Here is a 26,654-nt window from a genome sequence, read left to right as displayed (position 1 = left end):
AAAAACAAAACAGGAAAAAAACAAAACAAAAAAAAGGGGGTTTCTTTTTTAAATGAAGGACGCCCTGGCTTAATGGGGCTTGAAGTGTTTACAGGTGTTTCCTCACAAGTTCAAATTTAGTGGCCCCAGGGAGTTGAGATTCTCACAAGGCAGGAGCAAACACTCCAGCTCTGGGGTTTAGAAGGGCTGCACATTTAAAGGGCCAGGCTGGCACGGCCTGGGGGCTGCTTTGGCTGGGTGAAAACCAGAGTTTGTGGCACCCAGAGCAGCAGAACGTGAGCAAAAACCATCCTCAGTGCCACGAGAGGTCAAAACCTTCCTGAAAGAGCCTTTGCTGCTGCCCAGCCTTTTGCCCCGAGTTTGTGGTGAAAATCCCAGGAGAGGCAGGTTCCACCTTTGGCCCTTCAAACCCATCTTGGTGACACCTTTTTGATGCAGAACATTCCTCAGAGGAGCTGCTGAGCGTGGGGAAGGAGGAGGAGGAGGAGAAGAAGAAGCAGAGAGCAAAGGGAAAATGTAGAAGTGGCTGTGGTCGGAGGGGTGATGATGTCACCGGGCTCAGCGGGAACTCTGAGCTTTTAAAAAGCTGAAAGAAACATCCTGACCCTCACTTGTCACATCCCCACCCAGGAGCCACACACACACACACACACAGAGCAGAGCCATCCTCAGCCAGGAAGGGGGAAAAGCTCCATCCCACCACAGAATGCACTGGCAAAAATGTAAGTGAGCTCTGGTTTGCTTCTCCTACCTCTGGTGGCAGCTGAGGGTGGTGAGGGATAAATCAGCAGAGAGGCAGGGGAGGGGATGCTCAGGAGTGGCTCCAGGGAGGCCAGAGCTGAGGTGTGATGCTCATTTTCCAGCAGGGACACGAGCTCAGGGCTGCTTTGTTGGCTTTCATCACTCTGAACCAAGTGGAAGACTATGATTCATAAAAACAATAACAGGATGCAGGTATTCTATCAAAGGTTGCGGTGGTTACGAAGCAGAAAATTTTCCTTTTGAAAAGTGAAACCTGTGAGAAATCTTATTTCTGTGCCTTTTTTTTTTTATTTTTGATACGTACTTCTTTCAGCTAATTAAAAAAGATAAGGAACAAAGCAGTTGAGGGCAATACAGTTATGACTTGACAGGAAATCAGTTTTCTTGTTTTCAAGATAATTTCACTCCTCTGGGCCCACCTTTGCTGGAGTAGTTTACTGATCCTGCTCCAGGTAGGTGTTTGCTTCTTGCAAGGTTTTCATTCTCACTCTTATCACCACCATATCTCCCTTGTCATCAGCAGGGGATGCTCATTTTGGCACCTGTGCTGCCACCCTTTGCCTCTCACCCTGCTGCTCCAGTGGCACAGAGTGGCACAGCACACCTGAGTGGAAAAATTAATTTCTCAGACCCTTCCAGTGACTTATCTGGCATTGCTCATCTCTTATCTCAGCTTGTAGGTTGTTGTGCTGCGTGGAGTAAACCAGCCATGTGCCTTTGTGGGCTTTGAAATCCGTTTCCTCTGGTTTTTTTCCTGCCTTCTTTCTTTTCAGCTGAACATTTTGGAAGCTCGAATGTGCATTTGAGAAGTTTTATTTGTATTTCCCCCTTCACCTTGAGCAGTTTTCAGGAGAGGACATGGAAAAAACAAGATGATCACATCCAAATCCTGATTCTAATCTTCCATCTCAATGGTTTATTTGGGCTGGTTTTTTTTTATTCCTGCAGTGATAAAGCAATGCTTTGGGTAGGAGGAAATTGGGAACTGAATTGGTGGTTTTATTTTGCTTTTTGCCTTTGACACTTGCAGGAATTACAAGTCAAATTGTGTCAGTCGTTCCCTGATGATAATTTGTACACAACTCCTGGCCAGTGTCCCCTGAGCTTCTTCATCCTTGGATCTCCCTCCTTTTGCAGTTTTGTCAGAATTCCCTTTTCTAACACGGAACTCTTGGAACTCTGATTGATGCTGCTGCTTTTCCATCTTGGAATCTTGCTTGGATCTCCCTCCTCTTGCAGTTTTGTCAGAATTCCCTTTTCCAGCATGGAACTGCTGGAACTCTGACTGATGCTGCTGCTTTTCCGTGCCCCTGCAGGGTGCTGGCTTGGAGGGCAGGCGGGGGGGAGACCCCTGGGTGCCCCCTGAGCCCAGGGCGGGTTCCCAGGTGCCAGGTCCCGCCGGTCTCAGTGGGAGCTGCAGTCCCCAGCAGCTCTGTGAGCCCCCCCAGAGGTGTCACCTCTGTTTCCTGGCAGTGGGACCAGCTGGCAGCTCACGTTTCCTGCCTCAGGCCACCTGTGACCCCAGGGATGTCCCCACCCCTGGCCTTGCTCTGGGACAGAAATGGAGGCAGAGGCAGCTCAGGTGACCTGGGAACTTTCCAGACTGAAACCCTGAGATTTGACTCATCTGGGGCTGACAGCACCGAGGTTTTGGGTTCAATCCCTGTGTGGGCCACTCACCTGAGAGTGGGGGATTGGCTGTGGGAATGTTCCTCACTCGGGGTCACCAAACGTGGTTGTGTTCCAGGGTCCCAGGACAAGGGAAGGGATGAGGATCCTGACTCCATGTTCCAGCAGGCTGATTTATTCTGTTATGATCTAGATTATATTAAAAGAAAATTATATGCTAAGACTAGACTAAAAGAATAGAAGAAAGGATTTGATCAGAAGGCTGGCAAGGAAAGAATGGAATGAGAATAAAATCTTGTGAGTGACCAGAGAGTCCCAGCCAGCCAGACTGGGATTGGCCATTAATTAAAAACAACCACAGAGACCAATCAAAGATTCACCTGCTGCATCCCACAGCAGCAGATCATCATTGCTTGCATTTCATTTCTGGGGCCTCTCAGCTTCTCAGGCAAAAAGATCCTAGCAGAAGGATTTTTCATAAATATGTCTGTGCCAGGTGACCCTGGAGGGTCCTTCCCAGCTGAGAACATTCTCTGAAATCCCAGGAGGGACACAAGAACTCCCTCCAGCAGCAGGTGACCTCACCTGAGGCCATTCTCAGGGCACCTCAGGGTGGTTTCCTGCTCCCTCAGGGTCATTTTGCAGGACCACAAGTCCAGCTGGGTCCCTTTGCTGGGCAGGGAGCCTGGCCAGGCTGGCCCTGCAGGCTGGGGACGTTCCCAGGACAGGGCACAGGGACTCCCCTGCAGGACTGGGGCCCTGGTTCTGCTCAGCTCCCCAGGGTGGCTCAGCCCGAAAGCCTCCCCTCCCACGGCCCTGGAGAAGTGACTGGTGGGGCTCCCCAGGATTCTGCTGCACAGGAGCAGCCCCAGCAGCCCCTCAGGGATGGGGAATTCAAGGGCAGCTCCAGCTTTTCCCTCTTGATTTGCTTTTGTTGTCACCTCTGCAGTGAATTTTTTAAACCCACCCGAACGTTCCTTCCATACAAATGATTTCTGTCCTGCAAAGTGTGGAACCAGCCTGGGCTTGGGGATCTCAAAGCTCCTTTCCAGCCTAATCAATTCCAATTCTGCAGGAATCTCCTGCTGAATTTGCCTGTGTCTGAGTTTTTGGGGTGCTCAGCTCCCGTTGCAGTCCCTGGCAGAGATGGAGCTGCTCAGATTCCCTTTCCCACCGAGAGATGTGAATTCCCACCTCTGCCAATCCCTTCCCAAACGCTTTTCAAGTGGATAAAAACCCTTTTCTGCCCACAACAGCTGTGGGGCTGCACAGAGCCACCCTGAAAGTATCAGCTAATGAGACTGAGAGGTGAAACTGCGACGTTCTGTCCCTTGTGAGTGCTAATTTTGGTCAAACCCAGCAGGAAAGAGGGATAGCACCAGAGCTGAGCCCATCCATGCTTGGCAGAGCAGGTGTCCAACTCTACGAATGACCACAGCAGCAATTCAATGGAAAGCTTGCATTACTAAAATGGAAAGAGCATTATGGGCTGGGAGGAATCAGGAGCTGAGGGTGAGATTTAAGGTTAAAGGCACTTTCTGTCTATCTCAGCTTCCCCTTTGCACCAGGGCTCCTCTTATTCTGAAACAGAGAAGTTTTAGTGGCCCTCACCACTGCATGGCCAAAGCATCCAACTCTCATTTGGCACTTGAAAGCTTTTAGGTTTTTTTTTTAATTAGAATAATCAGAGCAGCGGGGATTAGCCAGCATTTTGTGTCTCCCCTTGATTTTGGTTTCCATCCAAGGGGAAAAATCTGAAATCCACTCTCTGCTTGTTCATCTGCAATCCCTTCCTTGTGCAGGAGCACTCTGCACAGTGCCCTCCACTCACTTAGATCCTTTCAGGTGTGAAGGAAATGATTTTTAAAGGACTTTTTAAAGTTACCAAAAGCATTCCTCAGGAACAGCATGGGGAATGGATTTGCCTGAATCCAAGGCCACTTTGATTCCTGGAAAATCTTCCAACACCTGAGGATGAAGATATTGGGCATTAATATCTAAAATATTCTTCTGTCAAATGAAGAATGGACTGACCACAAAGATAAAGATCACCCTGGGGTTTTCTTGAGGGAAACTTTAATTAGCCAGGAAATAAGGACAGGATCATGACCAGTGTTGATTCCCTTGCAATGGGCTTGGAGGTAAAAAGGTTTTGGTTTGACTCTAAGCACACAAGCCCATGAAATGCAGCCTCTTTCTTCTTTTAATTAGCCAAAGTTCACCATGTCTGATAAAAAATGTGATTTGGTCTCCAATATCCAAGCCATTAACTCAGGGCTTTCCTAACTGAAATCTAAATCTCTCTCATTTGCAGTCAGTGATTGCTTTTTGGTGTTACTGCAAACAAGAGAAACTGTTGGGCTTCTTTTCAATTATTTATTACACTGGAGGGTGAGAGGAGGAAAACAAGGGAAAACTGTTTGCAGGGTTAGCACTGACCAATTGATTATTTCATCAGGTGGTTGTGAGCACAGAAATCTGTGAGAGGGAGCAGTGCTGTGGTGGTCACAGGCCCTCTGAACAGAGATTTCGTTTTCTCAGGATTCTCCTGAGAAAGGCTGGGAGAGAAGCAGAGAAAAGAGTGATCAGACCAATTCTTATCTCATTTGCTGCTGCTGTGCTTGTGCTCACGTGTGTGGTGGTGTTCACAGGGGTCCCAGGGTGAGGGAAGAGAGGGGAAAGGTGACTCCATGTTCAGAAGGTTTGGTTTATTATTTTATGCTAGATATGACATTAAAACTACACTAAAAGAACAGAAGGAAGGGTTCCAGCAGAAGGCTGGCTGAGAATAGCAAAGGAATGAATGACAAAGGTTTGTCTGTGCCCCAGCCAGTCTGGACAGCTGGGCTGGGATTGGCCATTGATCAGAAACAACCCCAGAGACCAATCCCAGCCCCACCTGCTGCACCCACAGCAGCAGAGAAGAATTGTTTGCAGTTTGTTCCTGAGCCCTCTCAGCTCCTCAGGAGGGACAAATCCCAAGGAAAGGATTTTTCATGGCACATGTGGGTGACAGATGTGGAATGAGTTCTGGGGATTGTTTACCTGAGGTGATTGATTGGATTTGGTGATGGGGGTTTGGATTCACTGACCAAAATTCGATCCACGTGTGTGTCAGGACTCTGGGGCGGGAGCCACGGGTTTTCTAGTGAGTTATGATAGCTCTTGTTGGTGTAATAGAGTTTAATAGAGTATAATCAAGTCATTAATTAGCTTTTTGATGTCATGGAGCTCTGCAGAGATGTCGGGTGTCACAGCACCGACCCAGCAGGACGCTGCTGCAGGCAGGGCTGGGGCAGGAGCAGTGGGGGCTTCCAAGGGAAATCTGCCTGCTGGGACAGGGCAGTGCTTGGCTGGGGGGCTGAGAGGGAGCTGCAGCTCCTCTGTGAGTGTGAGTGTGAGTGTGAGTGTGAGTGTGAGTGTGAGGGCAGTGCTGGGGGGAGGCTCAGTGATCTGGAACTCGCCGCGCTTCGCTGCCCGCACCCTTCCAGCAGCTGCTCTGCCTCCCTTCCCTCCCCTTTCTGCAATGCTTGAACCAAAATGCAGCAGAGAACAGAGCCTCAGGTTTTGGTGATGCCTTGGCATGATTTCCCTCCTGGCCTTCTGCTGAGATCTGTGCCAGTCCCAGATCCTCTGAACAGAGAGAGCCCTGCTTCTCCCAGGGTGTTCCTGGGGAGCTGTGAGGAAGCTCAGAGAAAGAATCCAAGGAATGCTCAGCTCTCTTTCTGTAACTGTTGGTTGTAGATGTGGTTCCCCAGAGTGTGCTGTTCATACCCACCCATGGTGAGAGAGGAGATTCCCACAGGGCAGTCAGGTCTGTGGTGCACCGTGGTTTCTGTAAGAATTGCAGATTTCCAAATAAAGTGCTTTTTGTGCCTTCTGATGATGGAGTCTCTGTCTCACCTTTGGCTGTCCCTGACACCCCTTTGGTGACACAGATCAATATTTTTGAGGTATTTATTCAGTCTGTACCTGCATAAATTGAATGTGGCAGATCCCATGGAACATTTTTTGGAGGCTTCCAGGCTGAGCTGCAGCGTGGTCTGGAATCCAGCATCTTCCTGCTGCTCTCACTTGGTGTTTTGAGCCATTTGGTGCCTTTCCAGCAGCTCTGGTGTTCAGCAGCAGCTTTTAAAGGTTGCCCACAAGAATTCAAGGCTTTTTGTGGACTTTTAGCAAATACATCAGGTGATAACATTGATGGAGGGAGCCTGGGGCTGAGCACACAGCAGGGCTGGGGCAGCCTGGCCAAAGCTTTGAAATGGGCCCCAGTGAAATGTGGGAACCATTGCAGAGGGCTTGGGCTGGGATTCCTTCTCTTCCTCCTCCACTGGAGACGTCTCAGACTGCCCCAGCTTCACAGAGCAGGTGAAAATCAAAATCTGCCCCCAGCATGTGAGTGTTCTGTGGTCCTGGAATTGCAGGAGCCAACCAGGACACTGCTGCTATTCCTCAATCTCCTCTAGTTCCATTTTATTGAATGGAACTTGGCATCTCATGACTAAAATTAAAATAAAATGGAAACTTGGTCCAAGACAGCTCCATGGTTTGTTAAAACCTTCAAATAAGGATGACTAAACCCAGGCTCTTCCTTTACAGAGGAAGAGTACAAAGATTATATCACAAAGATTATATCACAAAGATATTTTAATTGTCATTATTCCTCCGAATGCTGATATTTGTGACTGGCCAGGTGTCGATGAGGAATTGCACCCTGAAGCCCCAAAGCCCTTTTGCTGTGGTCTGGCTGTGATGCTCAGACCCCACAGGCCCCTGAGCAGTGGAAAAGCAGCTGTGCTCGCATTATTTTTATTTCTGGAGGTCAGCTTGGGGGAACCGAAATATCATCTGCAGACTTTGGTTTTTAAAAATTTTTTTTCTCTTAATTTTTTTTTTCTTTTTTGGTTACTCTGCTTACTTACACCGGAAACTCTGAATAGGTATATTTGTCAGCTTTTACAGTAAATTTCTTCTTTCCCATCCCCCAAACCTGGAGCCAGAAACCACCATCCTTCCCCACCCTAATTCTTCAGGGAGGCCCTTTATGAGCTGGGGATGAGAAACCCCCAAAATGTTCATTTCTGCCACTCCAGCAGCTCTGGCAGAGCTCAGATTGGTGGAGCTGATGTTTTCAGGCAGCACCAAGAACACCAGATCTCTTTATTATTTGCACTCAAATAAATTAATACCAACTAAATTGAAAAAGCAAAACCTGAATGGTGTTAAAAGCCCTTGTGGATGTTTGTATGGAGACTTGAAGGACCTTTATTCTCTTTTAAAATTTCATTTTGAAAGCCACAGGATCCAGGGTAGTGCAAGAAACCTGATTTAAAGAGCCACAAAAGATGTCCACAGAAAGCAAAGGCAGATCTGGCAAAGGCTGGAAAATCATCTTTGCTTCAACCACCGTTTAAAAGTAAAATATCTCCTTAATGTGCATAACAAAGGCAACGTTCAGTGCATAAATGGAGTTCTGGCTGGTCCTAAAAGGATTCACAGTGGCCAATCAAGATTTCATAATTAAATTATGTATAATGAGTTAATAGAAGAGCCAAGCTGAAGGGAAAAAAGCACTTTTGAAAAGAACTCAGAGCAGAAAGGTTTATTCTGTTGGGTAATTTTTGTGGTGGATTTGTGATCTCTTGTTCAGAACTCCATTTTTCTCCTCCCTGGAAGGTGCAACAGAAACATCTCAGTGTGCTCAGAATTCAGAGTAGCTGGGAGAGACATCTGAGGTGCAAGGATTCATTCCTGTAGGATGTGAATCTAAATAAATCCTCCTGGGCTGGAGCAAGAGTTAAAAATCCAGATTGGAGCTGGACACCCACCTGCACCTCAAGGCCAGTTCCAGTTGTTAAAAGTGGCAAACTTATCAATTTCTGTATTTGCACATCAAAGAGCAGGGGAAGGGGCAGGCAGCCACCTCTGCTATCGGTGCCTTTACAAACAGCAGCCTCTGATATCCCTGCTTTCCTTCTGCTATCAATTCCCTCCAACACCCCAGGAAAATATGGGCTGTTAATTCTGGCAGAAATGTGCTTCCCCTGCTTGTGCTGCTCACATGGCTTTGGGAGAGCCTTTTGGAGCTGTAAACTTAATTTTTCAAATTAATTCTGAATTAAATTCAAAACTTCATTCTTCCAAATGGAGCAGAATTTATGGGTGGGAGCTGGGAGGTTTTTGGGTGTGAGATCTGGGATGTGTTGTCTCCTGCTCATCAACTTCCTGGCCAGGCTATGAGCAACATTTGTCCAGAACTGGACTAAAACTCTGGTCCAGTTGGGATTTCAGCACCTGTCTGATCTCAAAATGAGAAATTTAATCCAATTAATGAAGTTTAAATATTTTTTCAAGTGAGGATGTTTTCCTGATTTGGGTTGTTTTGATACCTTCTACCTAAACAGTCAATCTAATTCTTTTAAAAATCTAATCTCTGCTTTTTCCTGTCCCTGCCTGACCAACAATTCTGGTGTGTCACCTTGGGGTGTATTTGGTCTGATTTTCCTTTTGGCAGTGTGTGAAGCTGCTCTGCAGGTCAGAGGCACCCAGGGACACAAAGGAAAGGAAGAAGAAAATAAATGTGTTCAGGCACAGCCCCCAGGCTGCCGTGGGGATTTGGGGTCCCTGAGAGGAAAATAAACATTACCTACATCTTTAATTCCTTTTTTTTCCCCCTCAGCTTCTGCCCCAGAGCAGCAGCCACAGCCTCGCCCCTACCAAGGCGTCCGAGTGAAGGAGCCAGTGAAGGAGCTGCTGAAGAGGAAAAGGGGGAACGTCCAGAATTCCAGTGCAACTGCAGCTACAACGGTAGGGAAACACCCAGGAGGGAAAATCCTGCCTCAGGAGCTCAGAGCTTGCCCAGCCCCAGCACTGCTGTGCCAATGGAAGAAACCTTTACCTTGCTGGAGCTTTCTGAAGGCCCTGCAGCCTGGGGCTACCTGAAAGGGCACTGAGATCTCCTCACCTGGGCTGCTCTCAGTGAGCTGAGCACCTTCCACCGCTCCCTGGAAGGGAAATGCTTTCACTTGGCAGGACCTGATTGCTGGGGAGGGAGGCAGCTTGTCCAGGAGCCATCCCTGGCTGCTTGTCCCCAGCCATCCCTGGCTGCTTGTCCAGGAGCCATCCCTGGCTGCTTGTCCCCAGCCATCCCTGGCTGCTTGTCCCCAGCCATCCCTGGCTGCTTGTCCCCAGCCAGCCCTGGCTGCTTGTCCAGGAGCCATCCCTGGCTGCTTGTCCCCAGCCAGCCCTGGCTGCTTGTCCCCAGCCATCCCTGGCTGCTTGTCCCCAGCCATCCCTGGCTGCTTGTCCCCAGCCAGCCCTGGCTGCTTGTCCAGGAGCCATCCCTGGCTGCTTGTCCCCAGCCAGCCCTGGCTGCTTGTCCCCAGCCAGCCCTGGCTGTTTGTCCCCAGCCAGCCCTGGCTGCTTGCTGCTTCTGTCCAGCCTGGATGTGCCCTCCCAGCAGGCTGCAGCTTGGCTGGCTCCTCTCTGGAGGAGAATTCTCTCTGCTGCAGGAAATCTAAACACACTTTAAGGTCCCCTTGAGCTGAGGGTGTTTGGGGTGGTGTTTGGTCCTGGCTGTTGGTTCAGCTGGCAGTGATAACCAGCTGATGATGCCTGGTCTGCCCTGTGCTTCTCTGGGGGGTTGAATTTAATGCTGATGGGCTTCACCTCTGATTTTTATTTTTTCTCTCTGCTACACGAGATTTAAACACGCTTTAAGGTCCCCTTGAGCTGAGAGGACATTGTGGGTGTTTGGTGTGTTGGTTCAGCTCTTCTGGCCCTGGTGTGGGCTGGGAGAGTTCAGACCCTGGCACTGATAACCAGCTGATGATGCCTGGTCTGCCCTGTGCTTCTCTGAGGGGTTGAATTTAATGCTGATGGGCTTCACCTCTGATTTTCAGTTTTTCTTCTCTCTTCCAGGTCGTTCTGCCCCATCAGCCAGTCCCTTCCTACTCACCCATGGGTAAGGTATCCCTGACTCCCAGGGCTCTCCAGAGAGGACTGTGCTGAGCTGGGCTTTAATCCTGTCCTGTTTTCCAGGCCAGCCTTGCCTTGACATGGACGCTGCTGCCCCTGCTCTGCCTGGCCCAGAGGAAGGAGCTGTGGCCTCTGGGTGGGTGCCCCAGGCCCCTGGCACCCCCCTGCAGCCCCTGGCTCAGTGGAGCCCTTACCCTGACTACGTGTCCCACGAGGCTGGCAGCTGTCCCTACTCAGCAGATATGTACGTCCAGCCCGTGTGTCCCAGCTACACCCTGGTGGGACCCTCCTCTGTCCTCACTTACACTTCCCAGCCTCTCATCACCAATTTTGCAGTAAGTCAAAAGCACCAAGCTGGAAATGATGTGAATTCTCACCTTCTAGCAAGGGCTGTGGGGTGGAGTCAGGCTAATTTATTTGATTGCTGTTGTGTTGGGTGACTTTGCATCCGTGCCACATATATTCCAGGACAGGAATGTGGTTGGAGCAGGGAAAAAGTTGTGGTTTTACTGGAATCAGGCAAAATTCACAACCTTTTCCCAGCTCTCTTCACTCTTCCAGACTGAGCAGGGATTTTCACTCTTTATTTCCAAGTTTAAGATAAATTTAAAAAAAAGTTGATAGTGTTCCAGGAAAGATATTGATCAGGTGAACAGGAAGGATGACTTGGCAATAAATTTAAAGGATAAAACAGCAAGGTCAAAATACATAAAGATAGCAAAATATTTGGCCTCAGGCCAGACCAAACCTGCTTGGCTGACACAAGATGAAGCGGTTCCCTTTAGAGGGGAGCAGGGAACTCTGTTCCAATGGACCTCAGGTAAAGAGGATGAGAGAGAGAGAGGATGAGAGGGTAAGAGGGTAAAAGGGTGAGGTTACAATACCCTAAATCTTCTTCTGTGCTGAATATTTCAATTCTCACCAACCAATCCAGTCCAAGATACAAATCCTGGAGCATTTACACACAGCCTGTAAGGATCATTCCATCACCATGCTGTGTTCCATTTTAAACCCTACAAACTCCTCTCTGGGCCCCTCTGCCAGGCCAGCAGGGTCTGCTCTGCCCCTGGAGCTGCCTGCAGGCACAGGGTGCTGTTCCATCCGAGGGGATTCCCTCCAGCCAGCCCTGCCATTGTTTCCAGCTGTGCAGTGACTGAGGGGTCTCAGAGCTGCTTCCATTTCCATCTCACCCATGGGTTCCATGCTCTCAGAACCCTCTGCCAGGCACTGACATTGCTCAGGCTCTGCTGTTCCATCTCCCCCAGCAGTGAGTCTCACCCTGCCTGTCTCCCTTTGCTGTGTTTCTGTGCCCTCCCCAGCCCCGCAGCAGCGCCCCGGCCGCGGTGCCACCGCTGGAGGTGACGGAGCAGCAGCCGCCCCTGCCCTACTTCCCGTGGGCACAGCCCCTGCCTGCCCTGCCAGCCTCCAGCCTGCAGTACCCTGCAGCCTCCTCCTCCTTCCCCGGGCCCCAGCTGGTGCCCGTGCCCATCTCCATGCCCGAGCCAGCCCCGCAGGAGCTGGAGGATGCCCGGCGAGCCATCGGCGCCCTGCCCGTGGAGAAGCTGCTGCTGGAGGATGAGGACAATGACACGTACGTGTTGAGCCATGCTCTCTCTGTTGAAGGGCTTTAGGTGGCACCTCTGCCTGCTCCTCAGCTGCTCCCCCCAGCAGCTCCGTGGGGTTCGAGGCAGGCAGGGTGGGGTGGGGGTTTTAGCGGGCTGTGATTTGTGGGGTGAGGGAAATTGGCTTTGTCCTGGTGCCCAGCACGAGGTTCCTCTGCTGTTCCAGCTCCTGCTGCCTGTCCCAGGCAGGTTTGGATGCTGCACACTTGTGCTCAGCACCAGCACAAGGTGATTTTCACCCCAATGGCCTCAAAATGACAGATTGCAGTGTAGCCACGGCCAGCTGTAGCGTTTGGTGAGGGCACAAGAGTCTCTAAATATTGGCAAACCCAATTCAGTAGGGTTGCTTTTGTGTAAATGCATTGTTTGTGTGTCTTTGAGCTGTGCAGGGAGGAGCTCAGCAGATTTAGAAAACATTGGGTTGGGCCTAAATTTGCATTTTTCTCTCCTAAATTTTACTATTCCTTTGGAAATCAGGAAAACATGAAGCTGTGTTCTGCTGGTGCAGGCAGGTGCAGCAGTGTGAACACAAAGCTGAGCTAAAGGCCAGAGCAGTCAGAGGTGCCTGTTTGCAGAGCAGGAATTCACACCAAGCTGTACCTGGAAGCTCTCTGCCCCTTGGCTGCCCCTGGGCCCAGCCCTGCAGAGCCTTGGGGTCGTGTTCTTCCAGCTGCAGAGGCTGTGGGGCTCTGGAATACCCAGATTGGAGCTGTGGGGCTGATTTGGTGGCTGCCTGGGAACGCTGCCAGTGGCAGATCCTGTCCCTGTGAAGTCTCTGGAGCTTTGTCTGAGTCAGGACTGAATTCATGGCCCAAATCAGGGGATCCTTGACAAGACAGGACCTTCCAAACCTGGACTGCAGCCCAACAAGGGCTCCATGGCATTGCTGTTGTCTGCCAATGTTTTTGCTTTTCTGTAGCTTTGGGTGCGATGTGCTGAGCCAGGGAACCTCAGTGACCTCTCCTTGGGAAGCTCCCCAGGCCCAGAGGTGCAGATGATTCCTTTATGGCTCGCTGATTCCCTTCCCTGGAGAATGAGTAGCTTCACTTTTCCCTCTGATGTGAGTGCCAATATTTTGGTTGAGGCTCAGGGGTGCCGGCACAGGCAAATACATTGATTTATTTCAGGAGATACATCCCCTTTGAACCCTGTTTATTCCTGGCAAACAAGAGGCTCTTGGCTGGTGAACACAATTTCTCTGGGTTTTTCTGCTTTCTAAAGCCCAGGATTGCTGGATGGTTTTATGATTTGCAAGACTAACTGCAAAATTATTTCTTGTGCTCTTTATTACCTGGAGTCCAGCTGCCACCCAGGCAATATTTCAGGTGGCCTTAGAGTTCATGCCTGAGTGAGGTTTGAAAACCCAGGCTGAAAGTCTTAAAGACTTTCCAAGAGTATTTTTTTATTGACCATTGACCAACGTGGAAGACACGAGCCCTAGATCATGTGAGTGATCATAAAGGTGTTGGAAAAGAGCAGCAGTTGAGGTTTGCACTGAAATTAGTGGCTTTTATTTGCAGAAAAACCCAGCAAAGAAATTCATTCAAAGGAGCTTAATTCACCACTGCTTCCTCCAGTTTTATGAAATTCAGAGATATTCCCTAGGTAAAACTGGGATAAAGCAGTTGTGGATCAAGCCTGTCGTTGCTCTCATTGCTTTTCAATTCCTTTCACTCCAGTGTATGTCAATTCTGTGTGTGGACATAAAACAAAGATGAAACTGTTTCATCATTTCTTTCTGGGTTGTTCTGGTTAGAAAAAAAAGACAATTTAATTTTTTTTTTTTCAATAAAGATCTACAGTAACTTTGCTCTGCCTAGAGTGTTTTATTTCCTATCCACAAGCGTTGGTTTAGCAATCAATTAGTCCAATAATATATGTACAGGCTAGAACCAGAGATTAGCTGTCAGAGTTTGTGCTGATTTTACACAGAAGGAATTCCTTGATCCAGCTGTGGCCTGGAGGCATTTCCTGCAGCAGTCCTGCTCCTGCAGCTCAGCTTCAATCACTTTTATCCTCTCCTGGCACCCTTGGGGATGTGTGGGTGTGCAGCCACAGCTAATGCTGAGCTTGACTGAAAATCAGATTAGCCAGAAAATTGTATTTCCACTTCCTGAGATCGTGAGGGTGGCTCTGGAGAGAAACTACCCGAGGAGAGAAACCACTGCCCACCACCTTCTGCCTGAAAAGCAGCAAATATTTCTGTCTGGTGTGACTGTGTGTGGGGTGGGCTCCTCCTGCTTTAGGGGGTCGGAATTTCCTTCAGGGAGGAGCTGGGGGAATGGGAGTGGCTCCAGCCAGAGCCAGCTGACCCAAGTGAAGCAGAGAAGTGTTCTCCCCATCACTAAGGGCCACTGGCCACTCCCTGGACTGGGCCAACTCTTTGTCTGGTGCAAAATAGAAGGACAGTAAATAAATAATAAATAAATAAATAAATAAAACTCCTTTCACCAGGAGTTTTGATAGAAATTAGAGTTTAACAGGTTGATATATTACAAATACATCAATAGAGAGTTTAACAGGTTGTTATATTACAAATACATCAATTAGGGAATTTAAGGGGTTGATTTATTACAAATGCATCAATTAGGGAATTTAAGAGGTTGATTTATTACAAATATATCAATAGAGAGTTTAACAGGTTGATATACTACAAATATATCAATAGAGAGTTTAACAGGTTGATATATTACAAATGTATCAATTAGGGAATTTAGTAGATTGATATATTACACATGCATCAATTAAGGAATTTAAGAGGTTGATTTATTACAAATGCATCAATTAAGGAATTTAAAGGGTTGATTTATTACAAATGCCTCAATTAGGGAGAGGTTGTTACCCCTGATGGTGATGTGTCACCCACACACCCAGGGCTGTATCACCCCAAAAAGGGATTTATACACCCAATTCCCCAAGCTGGGAATGGTGGAGGGCTTTGACAGCTCCCAGTGGTGAATCTCAGCTGCGAGAAGGTGCTGGAGTGGGAAGGAGGCAGCAGGCAAAGCTCAGGAGCACTGAGGGCTCCTGGACTCTGCAGCTGCTGGAGGTGCAAAGCCCTTCCCGTGAAAATGGGAATTTTTGGGGCTCATGGCAAGGATTTGTGAAACCCTGGGTGTAAAACCCCGAAAAGTGGCAGTGCTACCCTGTGAAAGTGTTTGCTCCCAGCGTGGTCTGTGGTCCATCAGTGATGGGTGTCTTTGTTTATTTGCTGTCTTAGAATTCTGCATATTTATGCAGCTAAAGGCCTGCGGGCGCACACGCTGGCAGCCGCAGAGCGCCTGAGAGCCCTGAGGAGACTCGATGCCAAGGAGCACAGAGGAAAGGTAAAAAGGGAAAAAAAGGGAAAAAAGGGGGCACTTTCTGCTGCAGACAGCAGGCTTTGGGATGGGAGCAGCCTTGGCATGACAGACAGCAAGGTACCCCCAAAATCCAGCTCTGCCCCTCTGCTTCCTGCTGCAAGGAAGGCTTGGCACTGATGGGCCTCACTCGGGGGCAGGGTTGGAAAATTTGGTGCCAGGATTGGAAAATTCAGGGGCAGGATTGGAAAATTCGGTGCCAGGATTGGAAAATTCAGTGGCGGGATTGGAAAGTTCGTGCCAGGATTGGAAAATTCAGTGCCAGGATTGGAAAATTCAGTGCCAGGATTGGAAAGTTCAGTGCCAGGATTGGAAAGTTGGGAGGCGGGATTGGAAAGTTCAGTGCCAGGATTGGAAAGTTCAGTGCCAGGATTGGAAAGTTCAGTGCCAGGATTGGAAAGTTCGGTGCCAGGATTGGAAAATTGGGAGGTGGGATTGGAAAATTCAGTGCCAGGATTGGAAAGTTCAGTGCCAGGATTGGAAAATTGGGAGGTGGGATTGGAAAGTTCAGTGCCAGGATTGGAAAATTCAGTGCCAGGATTGGAAAATTTGGGGGCACGATTGGAAAGTTCTGTGCCAGGATTGGAAAGTTCAGTGCCAGGATTGGTAAATTTGGTGGCAGGATTGGAAAATTCGGTGGCATGGTCATAAAACAGGTGGGGTGAGAATGAGCCCATTCCTTTTTCAGCCCATGGGTGATGTGAGAAAACCCTGGTCCAGTGAAATATTTGTGTGTTGGCATCAGTCCCCCAGGCTGAAGGGTTTGCAGCCAACCGACTTGTGCTGTACCTGAGGCAATTTCAAAAATGCTGTCAAATTTAAGGGCTGAGGAACAGCAGAGGGAGTCGAGCAAGAGCTGGAAATCCCCATCTCAAGTGGGATTCCAAAGCATCCTGTGAGCCGTGCTCATTCCTGGCACCACAGCCCTTGGGATTTCAGCCAGCACTTTCTCCACTCCTTGTTTTACACCAGCAGCTGCTTTCAGATTTTAGCTTTTATATCTTTCATATTTATAATCCTGCAATTCTTCAGTGTGTAACTCTAAAGCTCCATAGCCTGTCAGCTTCTGTTCTCACATTTTAGTCAGACAAAATAATTCCTCTCCAGGGTTGGAACTCAAGGACACTTCACTGTCTCAGCCCTAAAAAGTATAACAAAAGTGAGGTGGGGGGAGCAAATTGAGTGTAAATTACTTCATTACCTACAGCTGTAATTGGAGGATTAACCCCTGATGTGACCAAGCTTATAAATGTCTGAAAAACTCGTGGCCACCTTGGCTGTAGCCTCAGGGAGGCTTTGACTGCCCAGGCTGCACCTTTTGAGGGGCTTCACCAAAAACCCATTTTATTCTGGTGATCTTGTCCAGCCTCTGTTCCAGGCAGCCCCTCCAAGGTGTCCCTGGCAGGCTCTGGAGGCAGCCTGAGCTCTCACCGCTGTCTGTGCTGCTGTTGCAGACTCCCCTGCTGGTGGCTGTCACCGCCAGGCAGGCTGCCATCGTCCACGACCTCATCCAGGCGGGAGCAGATGTCAATGCTGTGGACAACAAGGGGCAGTCAGCCGCGCACCTGGCTGCCACCTACGGCTACAGCCACGTCCTCCAGGTAGGGGGGATGGTGGCTTCAGCTGCTGAGGAATAATATAATATAAATTGTATATATAATATATATGTACTTCTCCAGGTAGGGGGGCTGGGTGGTTTGAATTGCTGAGGAATAAAATAATATAAAGTGTATATATAATATATATGTAATTCTCCAAGTAAGGGGGCTGGGTAGTCTGAATTGCTGAGGAATAATATAATATAATATAATATAATATAATATAATATAATATAATATAATATAATATAATATAATATAATATAATATAATATAATATAATATAATATAATATAATATAATATAATATAATATAATATAATATAATTTTCTCCAGGTAGGAGGAGCTGGGTGGCTTGAATTGCTGATGAAAATATAATATAAAGTCTATATACAATATATATGTAATTCTCCAGGTAGGGGAAGCTAGGTGGTTTGAATTGCTGATGAATAATATAATATAATATAATATAATATAATATAATATAATATAATATAATATAATATAATATAATATAATATAATAATATAATCATTCTCCAGGTAGGGGAAGCTGGGTGGTTTGAATTGCTGAGGAATAATAACATAACAGGGATGAAGTGTCTAGAAAATGAAATTAATTTAAAAAATCCTGCCTTGAGCCATGCCAGGGCTGAGCACAGGCAGAGTTTGGTGGCTCTGCTGAGCTCCCCGAGGGCAGGGGACAGGGCTGAGGTGCCAGGGGACAGGGGTCAGGTGCCAGGGGGTGCCTGTGGTGCTGGCACCGGGTCCAGCATTCGTTGGCTGTGCCCAGGCTGAGCCCGGGGCAGGCAGTTAATGTGTAACACAGCCAGTTCTCTGGAAAACAGGTGTTTCCTTAAGTAGGAAAAAAGGGTTTCATCCAGATGATGCCAACAAAGCCTCTCAGAGTGCCTCGTGCTGTGGATTGCAAGGTTCCTTTGTTTGGCTTTTCTTTTGTGGGTTTCTTTGTTGGTTTTTTTTTGCCTTGACATGAAAAGGGACAGCGGGCAGAGACTCGCTCCTGGCTGTGGTCAGAGCCAGGAAAGGCTTCATGGTTTGTTTGTTTATTTGATTGGGTTTTTTCCCTAATGGATTAACTATCTAATCTCTAATAAGCACCTCAGTGCTAGGTGTCAATATTTGATCTGGAGATATTTTATTTTTGTTAGAAGATGATAAGTCGAGCCCTAACCGTTCTGGGGGATCTTTCAGTGGGAGGATTCTGTCCTGAGCCTTGTCTGGTTTGACAAAGATGAGTCACTGCAAAAATTCTCAGCCACTGATGTGAACAACTTGCTTTATTTAATCAAAAGAAATAAATAAATTATCTGTAATCACATAGACAAGGAGTTACTTAACTCCATCGTGTTAAATCTATCATTTTCTTATAGTAAAGAGTTTTAAAGCTTTGATTCTCTGCCAAATCCAAGAAATTCTCATCTCCAGATCACAATTCCTGCTGTTTCCGTGGCCTCATTGCCACAAGCTGGGGCTTTAACTTCTCACACTGCTGCACACTGAAAACAAAAAGCAAATCACTCCAGCCTGAGAACTGTCAGCGCTGGCAAACCTTTGGGCCATAAACCTTGGCTACACCTGTCAAGGAGAGATTTTTACATTTCCTTGTCAAGGATCACTCAGAATCAGCAGGTCCTGGGGTCACTGGTGGCTCTGCCTGACCCAGGGTGGCAGTGAGGAGTCTGGCACTCCTGAGCTGGGGCAGAGACTGAATTTGGCTGTCCTGAACTGAGAACTGAAAGGAAAATTAGGTGGGAGTTAGGAAACCAGGGAATGTGATCACCTTGGGAGCATTCACAGCACTGGAATCCAGTGGCAAATAATGGTTTGGTTTGTAATTAAATTCTCATTATCTGATGGTGTTTGGTTTCACGTTTTGTTGGTTTTGGCTGATTTGGGGTTGCCCAGTGTTCTGCAGAACTAAAATTCTGCATTTCCCTGTTGCCTCCAGGTTATCCTGTCACTGGGTTTCCCTCTGAACCTGGAAATGAAGGATTTTGAAGGTAAAACCTTTGTAGAAGTGGTGAGAAAACCTGAATTGGGTATTTCATTGCCTGGTGCTCGTTGGGCTTTGGGGCTGTGCTGGGAGACCAGAGCAGGCTCAGAAAATTCCTGGGGGAGAGAGAGATCTGTCTGTGCACCCAAATGCCACAAAAGTCAAAGGAGCTGATGGCCCTGGGGGGATTCAATGGGAGCTAGAAACGTGCTGGAATGCCCCAAAAAGTGTCCAGAGAGGCAGAGAAGAAACCTGAGAAGGGTTTGGGCCTCGACAACACCTGCACAGATTTGCAATGAATGGTTGGATAAATTATTGAATGAATGGTGGAATGAATTATTGGATAAATTATTGGACAAATTATTGAATGAATGGTGGAATGAATTATTGGATAAATTATTGAATTAATGATGGAATTAATGATGGAATTAATGATGGAATTAATGATGGAATTAATGATGGAATTAATGATGGAATTAATGATGGAATTAATGATGGAATTAATGATGGATAATTATTGGAAATTGGCAAATTGAATGATGGAATGAATGGTGGAATGAATGATTAGATAAATTATTGGATAAATTATTGGACAAATTATTGGACAAATTATTGAATGAATGGTGGAATGAATGATGGAATGAATGATTGGATAAATTATTGAATGAATGGTGGAATGAATGGTGGAATGAATGGTGGAATGAACGGTGGGATGAACGGTGGGATGAACGGTGGGATGAACGGTGGGATGAACGGTGGGATGAATGATGGGATGAATGCTTTCTGTGCCAGCCCTGCCCCCTCTCTGCACATCAGTGTTTTCCTGGCACTGTCCTCACCTCCATCCCACGCTGCTTTTCCAGGCCATACCCCTCTGCACTGTGCTGTCCTGGCCCACAACGCCCTGCTGAGGGAGCAGGGCAGCCAGGCAGGGCCAGAGGAGCAGCACAGGGAGCTGCAGCAGCAGAGCAGGGAGCTGGAATCCTGCATCCATCTCCTGGTGCAGACCGGAGCCTCCATCTACAGCCGGGTGAGGAGGGGCTCAGTTATCCCTGGGCTTGTCTGGGAATTCTCCCCCAGTTCTCCTGCAAAAACACAGCATTGGAGAAGGAATGAGCTGCTGGCATGAGGGCCAGGCCTGTTCTCCTTCCAAGGGACTGCTGGCAGGGTTAGGTGCTTGTTACGTGATTATTGTCACTATTATAATAGAATATTATAATTAAAATAATTAACTTCTAATTGTAATAACATAAATTGTAACATGTAAGTTAACTTCTAGTTACAATTAAAATAGTTACCTTCTAATTGTAATAACATACATTGTAACATCTGGGTTATCTCACCCTTCTCATAAGAATAAAAATCAAATCAAAGTTTTTAAAACACCTCTCAATTACCCCACCACTAAGTCAAGAAAAAACTGTGATCCAAGAGGTGCTGCCTTTTGGGTTCCTGAAGCAGACACTGGACACTCCGAGGGTCCCTGGAGGAGGGAGATCCTTGATGCAGTGTTCACTGGGGTCCCAGGATGAGGGAAGAGAGGAGAAAGGTCACTCCATGTTCAGAAAGTTTGATTTATTATTTTATGATATCTATTGTATTAAAACTACACTAAAAGAGCAGAAGGAAGGGTTCCAGCAGAAGGCTGGCTGAGAATAGCAAAGGAATGAATGACAAAGGTTTGTCTGTGCCCCAGCCAGTCTGGACAGCTGGGCTGGGATTGGCCATTGATCAGAAACAACCCCAGAGACCAATCCCAGCCCCACCTGCTGCACCCACAGCAGCAGAGAAGAATTGTTTGCAGTTTGTTCCTGAGCCCTCTCAGCTCCTCAGGAGGGACAAATCCCAAGGAAAGGATTTTTCATGGAACATGTGGGTGACAGATGCTCCCCATCAGCTGCAGAGCTGGCTGGGTTTCCTCTGATGGCTTTAAGGCATCTCCCCAGCTTGTCCTGCTGAACATTTCTTATTTGGTTTGGGTTTTTTATATTCTTTTTCTCTGTTTTGAAATAGGATGTGAAAAGCAACAAGACAGTTCTTCATTACACCGTGCAGGATGGGAACGTCTCCCTGCTCAGGTACTTCCTGGAGCTGAACGCTTTCAAGTGCAAGGATTTTGTCAACAACAAGGTGATTTTTATCAACAACTGGGCTTTTTTTTTACAGAGGGAAAGGGCAGGAGTTGTTAATCTGAACTTCTGCTCAACCCCAAACTGCATTTTCCAGTAAACAGGCAGCTCACAGGAAAACAGCACCTGGCTTGAACTCTGGGATGAAAAGCAGGAGAGGAGAGGATGAGGAGATAAGCAGGGAGGAGGAAGGACAGGGGAAGTGGTTGCTTGAGGAGGAACATGAACTTTAGGTTAGGCTGAGGATTGAGCAAACAGCCCTGCAGTGATGCAAGGTTTGATTTGACAGCAGCATGACACGGAGAGGTGGCACCTCAGGGCAGCCAGGTGTCAACCCATCTCTGCTGCCAGATGTGGCACCTCAGGAAGGACAAAGTCCCTGCTTCTGTCAAGGGACATGAGGATTCTTTCTGCCTGAAACCTTATTTGCAGATTTGCTGGCACAGCCATCCCTAGGTTGGGTAAAGCAAGCTGGAAACCTCCCCAGTGCTCACCTGGGAGCAGATCCCCAGCACTGATCATCTCAGCTCCTCCCTCCTCCCAGACAAAAATCCTGACATTCCTGGGAGCCTCAGCTGAGCCACCACTGCCCAGCAGGCAGAGTTTTGGGCTAATCCTTAGCAGGGCTGAGGGGTGATTCTGGCTGCTTCCCCTCTGTCCCTCTCCTTTGAGGAGTGGGACAAGGCTGGGGGTCCCTATTTCTTTTTGGGACAGGCAGGGACAGGGGTGATTCTGGCTGCTTCCCCTCTGTCCCTCTCCTTTGAGGAGGGGGACAAGGCTGGTGGTCCCTGTTTCATTTTGGGACAGGCTGTCCCTCTCAGCAGGGACAGGGGTGATTCTGGCTGCTTCCCCTCTGTCCCTCTCCTTTGAGGAGGGGGACAAACCTGGGGGTCTCTGTTTCATTGCAGCACCTGCAGTCTCAGCCTTGCTTGTGCTCCCCAGAGTTTGTGTCCCTCAGGAAGGAACTGAATTCCTCTGTCAATCCATTGCTCACTGAGGCTGACAAAGGGCAGCTCTGCTTTATTTACCCCTCCAGATTTCTGGAGAAAACCTGTTTGGGGCTGTGTTTGTGGGTAATGGCACCGAGCTGGTGTTTTTCTGTCCAGTGCAGGGCTTTTCACTGCATTCCTTCTGTATCTCCAGAGACCCTCAGGCAGGTGAGAGCCTGTCCAGGGCAGTGATGTTGTCTCTTGATCACAATCCTGGAGAGCTTCCTCCTGTGATAGGATCACTCAGAGCCTTCAGTCTTGTTGCTGAGCAGTCTGGGGCGGGGAGATATCCTGGATTTTTAGCTCTTCAAAGCATGGAGAAGCCAAGGAAACTGCCATGTTTAGGTTCCCCTGGCACACCCACTGCTTGTGCTTGTCTCACTCCAAGTCTGTCTCCATGGCATTTTCACAGTGAGGAGAATATTGAAGCCTTGGAGGTGTTTTTCATCTGGAGGATTCCTGGAGCCCACTTTGTCTCACATGAGACCTACCAGAGTCAGCCTGAGGCTTCAAGGTCAGGCCTTGTCAGGTTGCCTCATTATCTTAGCCCATGCCTGGATTTGGAATCTCTCAAATGCAGAACTTTCCATTTTAACAAGAAATCCTGTAAAGGCCTTGTAACCACCCCTTGATTTTCTGGGATAATAAACCTGACAAGGATCTGCTTGTTCAGGGCTTGTAAAACATTCTTGTCTGAGGAAAACTGCTAAAATGCTGCAAATTTATTTTCCATTTCAGTTCTCCCTGATGTCTCAGTGGTTAACAGGAGCTGAAAATCACATTTTTCATTTCCCATTTGAACAACTGGAATATTAACACAGGCTGCAGTTTGTGCCCCACCATTCCAATGCCATGGCAAACCCATGATTGTTTCTGAGAGGAAAAAAAACCCCAAACCCAAGCAGCTGCCTCAATGAGACTCTTACAGACTAAAAATACCTCACCTTGTGCTTTTGTTTATCAGCTTTTTCTCATTCACAACCGTTACCAGTCATACCTGACCAGACAGGGCACAGATTTCTTCATGGTCTGGTGGCACCAGAGCTTCTGCAGCCCCTCCATCCATGCCTGGCTTCACAGCCAGCTCTGTCCCTCCTGTGCCATGCCTGACCTCGGGAACTGGAATCTTCCTGGCACTTGGAGGTTTTGGGAAAGGGGGAATGTGTGGAGCAGGGATGGGGCTGGTGCTGTGGAGCTTTGTGTGGGGGGCAGCAGGGGGATGAGTTTGGTGTCTGTAATCCAATGTTATATTGCTACCATTTAATGCTTCCCTGTGAAATATTTCCATGCCTGTCACAGCCTTCTCTTTTTCCAGTAACTCCCAGGTTCTGTTTCCATGAGGGTGGCATTTAGGGGGTGATTTCAGAGCAGTTTTAGGGGGTGATTTCAGAGCAATCACACATGAGGCTGTGATTTTAGGGGTGATTTCAGAGCAGTTTTAGGGGGTGATTTCAGAGCAATCACACATGAGGCTGTGATTTTAGGGGTGATTTCAGAGCAGTTTTAGGGGGGTTTCAGTGCAATCACACATGAGGCTGTGATTTAGGGGTGATTTCAGGCAGTTTAGGGGGTTTCAGTGCAATCACACATGAGGCTGTGATTTAGGGGTGATTTCAAGCAGTTTAGGGGTTTCAGTGCAATCACACATGAGGCTGTGATTTAGGGGGTGATTTCAGAGCAGTTTTAAAGGGGGGATTTCAGAGCAATCACTCATGAGGCTGTGATTTAGGGGGTGGTTTCAGAGCAGTTTTAAGGGGTATTTCAGAACAACCAGGGTATGATTTAGGGGGAATTTCAGCAGTCAGGGAATGTTCCTGCTTCAGGGCTATTAATTACCTACACCCAAAGGATCAAAGCCCCCCCAGTTTGTGGTGCTCTGGCAAAGAACAAATTTCTGAATCCACAAACCTCCTGCCTGGAAGAAACAGAGCAGAGATCTTCCCTCAGATGACAAATCCCATGAGGATTCTTCTCTCATTTCACATCTCCCTTTTGAGAGATGTGGGGAGATGGCAAAGCTCACCAGGGAGATTATCTGGGTTTTTGACTCCTTTTTTTAGCCCTTCTCCCTGCTTTAGGCCCATGGCAACACAGCCCTGCACATGGCAGCTGCTTTGCCTGGGGACAAGAACCAGAAGGAAATCATCCAGCTGCTCCTGGAGCACGGGGCAGACCCCAGCATCAGGAATTTGGACAATGACCAGCCAATCCACATGGCCCCTGCTGGCAAAGCTGGGGAGCAGGTATGGGATCCACACTGCTGCTCTCCCCTAACTCACCTGCACGCTCCAGGGGGGGTGGGTTTGTGTTTGTGAACATAAAACTGTTCCTGATGTATTTGGGTGTTTATTTAGTTGCACATGTACACGTAAATAATCATGTGTGTGAGGGGTTTGGCTCAGATGGTGCTTCCTGAAATTCCACATTTTTTGGCAGGTCAGGAATTTGCTGAAGAGAGGGAAAGTCACACCTGCATTCAACTCCTGCCACAGAAGTGCCAGATCCTGATTTATCTGCAATTTATGGAACAGCTTCAACTCTGGCTTGTGCCTCCTATAAAAGCTGTGAGGGTGTTCTGCAGCACATCCCTGCTCCTGCAGGCTGGGCTGGGAGTGTTCCTCAACCTGTGGCCACCAGCAGCACACCAGACAGCAGAGCCTTCAAAGGGTTGAAAACTCAATTTTGGTAACAGAAAATGAGAATAAATCTCCAGCAAGGAGGTGAGCAAACCAAGGAGCTGCTGCATAAATAAGTAAATATTCTGAGTGAGTCAAAGCACAGCCAAGCTTTGAAACCCTTGGGGCTGACAGAGCACAAGGTGACAGTTTGGCTGTAAAAGGTTGAGCAATGCTGCTCTGAGACACCCCAAACTGGGCCTGTGCACTGGGACTGCTGGAAATGCTGCAGCCTCTGGGATGAGCAGCTCCCACTGCCCCTGCTCCCCTGGGAATGCAGGATCCTGAGGGGGGAAAGCCTGGATGGAGAACTGGAGACAGCCCTGGCTGGATTTCACCCCAGGGGATGGACATCCAAAGGCAGAGCCCCACAGGAGGGTCCTGCAAGCTGGAATTCCCATTCTCAGCACTCTGGGAAGGCTCTGGAGCAGCTCCCCATGGCCAGCCCAGGGGAGGAAATAGCTGCTGTGAGAACAAGGACACGGGGAGGGTTTGTGTGGCTGCTGAGGGGAGACTTCCAATGCAATGCAATCCAAATCCCATCCCATCCAAATCCCATCCCATCCAATCCAATCCAAATCCCATCCCATCCAATCCAATCCAATCCAAATCCCATCCAAATCCCATCCCATCCCACCCAAGTCCCAGCTCTGGTGACACAGAACAGCTCTGGAAGCCCCTCAGGTGGGAGCTCACCTCACCTGGATGGGAGACAGAGAATCCCTCTGGGTTTCCAAGAGCTTTTAGGGCACCAAACTCGTGTGGGTGTGTGCCAGGAGTGCTCCCCTGCTCCCTTTCCCACCTGGCAGGGGTCTGGCAGATTCTTTTGGGCCTTTCTGTGCAATGATTTGTGGATTGCTGTGCAATCAGTGGCTCTGCAAGGCTGGGTTTGGGCAGAGGCTGGCCTGTGCCAGGGCTCACTCTCAGCTGGATTTTGGATTTTGGATTTTGGATTTTGGATTTTGGATTTTGCTGGCTCCTCGCTGTGCACAGGTGCTGCTCTCCTGAGCAGAGAGATGAAGGGCAGAGCTCTAAAATCACTGCAGCCACTTCCTTGAGCACCCACTGGCTGTGGCCTTACTGGGATTTCCCGAGGCACTGGCAGGCCTGGAGTGTTTGAACAAGTGACAGGAACAAAAGCTCTTAAGAAATGCAGATATCTCGATTTTCCAGCCCTCCTCTCTGCTGTTGGGCCATTGCCTCTCACTACACGTACCTGCACTCTGCTGACAGAGAAGCAGACGTGGATTTGCATGTGTTTGCATAAATTTTCATGTATCTGAGCACAGGCCAGCAAGAACCAGTGCTGTCTCACTTGGAAGGATGTTACAAGGAGCCCTGAACGGAGTGAGAAGTGAATCAGGGGGGCAGTACTGTGTGCCAAGGCAAAATGATGGATAAAATATCAATTTCTGGAAGCTGCAGCAGCAGAACTGTCAAACTGTGAGCAGCACCTGGCAGGTGAAAACTTAAAAAGCTTTTTGCCACCTTGAAATGTCTGTGAGGTGACTGAAGTCCTTTGGCAGGATGAAAAAATACAGGAGCTTTCTTTCCTCGAGTGGCTTTTCTCCTTATTGTGTCATCTCTTGGGTGTTTCATGCAAAGCAGTGTCAGTGGGAGTCTGGAATCACCACCATCTGCAGATTATCAGGGAAAATATCCTTTCAGGGGAGGAATTAAAGCATCCCCCTGGCAGCTGGGAGCTGATGGATGAGGTTTGCAACCCCAGGATTCCTCCTTTCCATGCTCAGCTCCCCAAAGCTCAGCCAGCACAGGCCTGCTCTGAAAGCAGCCACAATCCACAAGCTGCTCCTCTGGACTGGAGCCACCAGACTGCTGGAAGCTGCTGCTTCCCCCTCTGGGTAACACCATTTCCCCTTTCCCTTTCCCAGTTCCTGGC

The 26,654-nt window shown here is 48.3% G+C and overlaps 1 protein-coding gene across 2 annotated transcripts; it reads left to right on the top strand.

Moving 5' to 3' along the window:
- The first annotated feature begins 592 nt into the window (after nt 1-592).
- Nucleotides 593-25,302, top strand: POU2AF1 (POU class 2 homeobox associating factor 1). Of its 2 annotated transcripts, XM_050983653.1 has the most exons (12): nt 593-722; nt 9,071-9,198; nt 10,312-10,354; nt 10,432-10,703; nt 11,688-11,959; nt 15,211-15,316; nt 16,804-16,950; nt 18,917-18,968; nt 19,825-19,991; nt 20,975-21,091; nt 24,158-24,322; nt 24,516-25,302. In XM_050983653.1, exons 1-12 carry the CDS (start codon nt 707-709, stop codon nt 24,585-24,587), a joined length of 1,557 nt encoding a protein of 518 aa, XP_050839610.1. In that variant the 5' UTR covers nt 593-706; the 3' UTR covers nt 24,588-25,302. The 2 variants fall into 2 exon arrangements, with proteins under 2 accessions (XP_050839610.1, XP_009096278.1); XM_009098030.4 differs by lacking the exons at nt 15,211-15,316; nt 16,804-16,950; nt 18,917-18,968; ... (2 more) ...; nt 24,158-24,322; nt 24,516-25,302 and having other exon boundaries at nt 11,688-13,799.
- The last annotated feature ends 1,352 nt before the right edge of the window (nt 25,303-26,654 follow it).

The sequence above is a fragment of the Serinus canaria genome, chromosome 24 (genome assembly GCF_022539315.1).
Source record: "Serinus canaria isolate serCan28SL12 chromosome 24, serCan2020, whole genome shotgun sequence".
Taxonomy (NCBI): domain Eukaryota; kingdom Metazoa; phylum Chordata; class Aves; order Passeriformes; family Fringillidae; genus Serinus; species Serinus canaria.
This window is presented reverse-complemented; position numbering and strand designations above follow the sequence as displayed.

Coding starts and splice junctions, on each gene's coding strand:
- POU2AF1 (XM_050983653.1), top strand. Junction 11,960..15,210: donor GAGGATGAGGACAATGACAC/GTACGTGTTGAG, acceptor TTGCTGTCTTAG/AATTCTGCATATTTATGCAG. Junction 15,317..16,803: donor CCAAGGAGCACAGAGGAAAG/GTAAAAAGGGAA, acceptor CTGCTGTTGCAG/ACTCCCCTGCTGGTGGCTGT.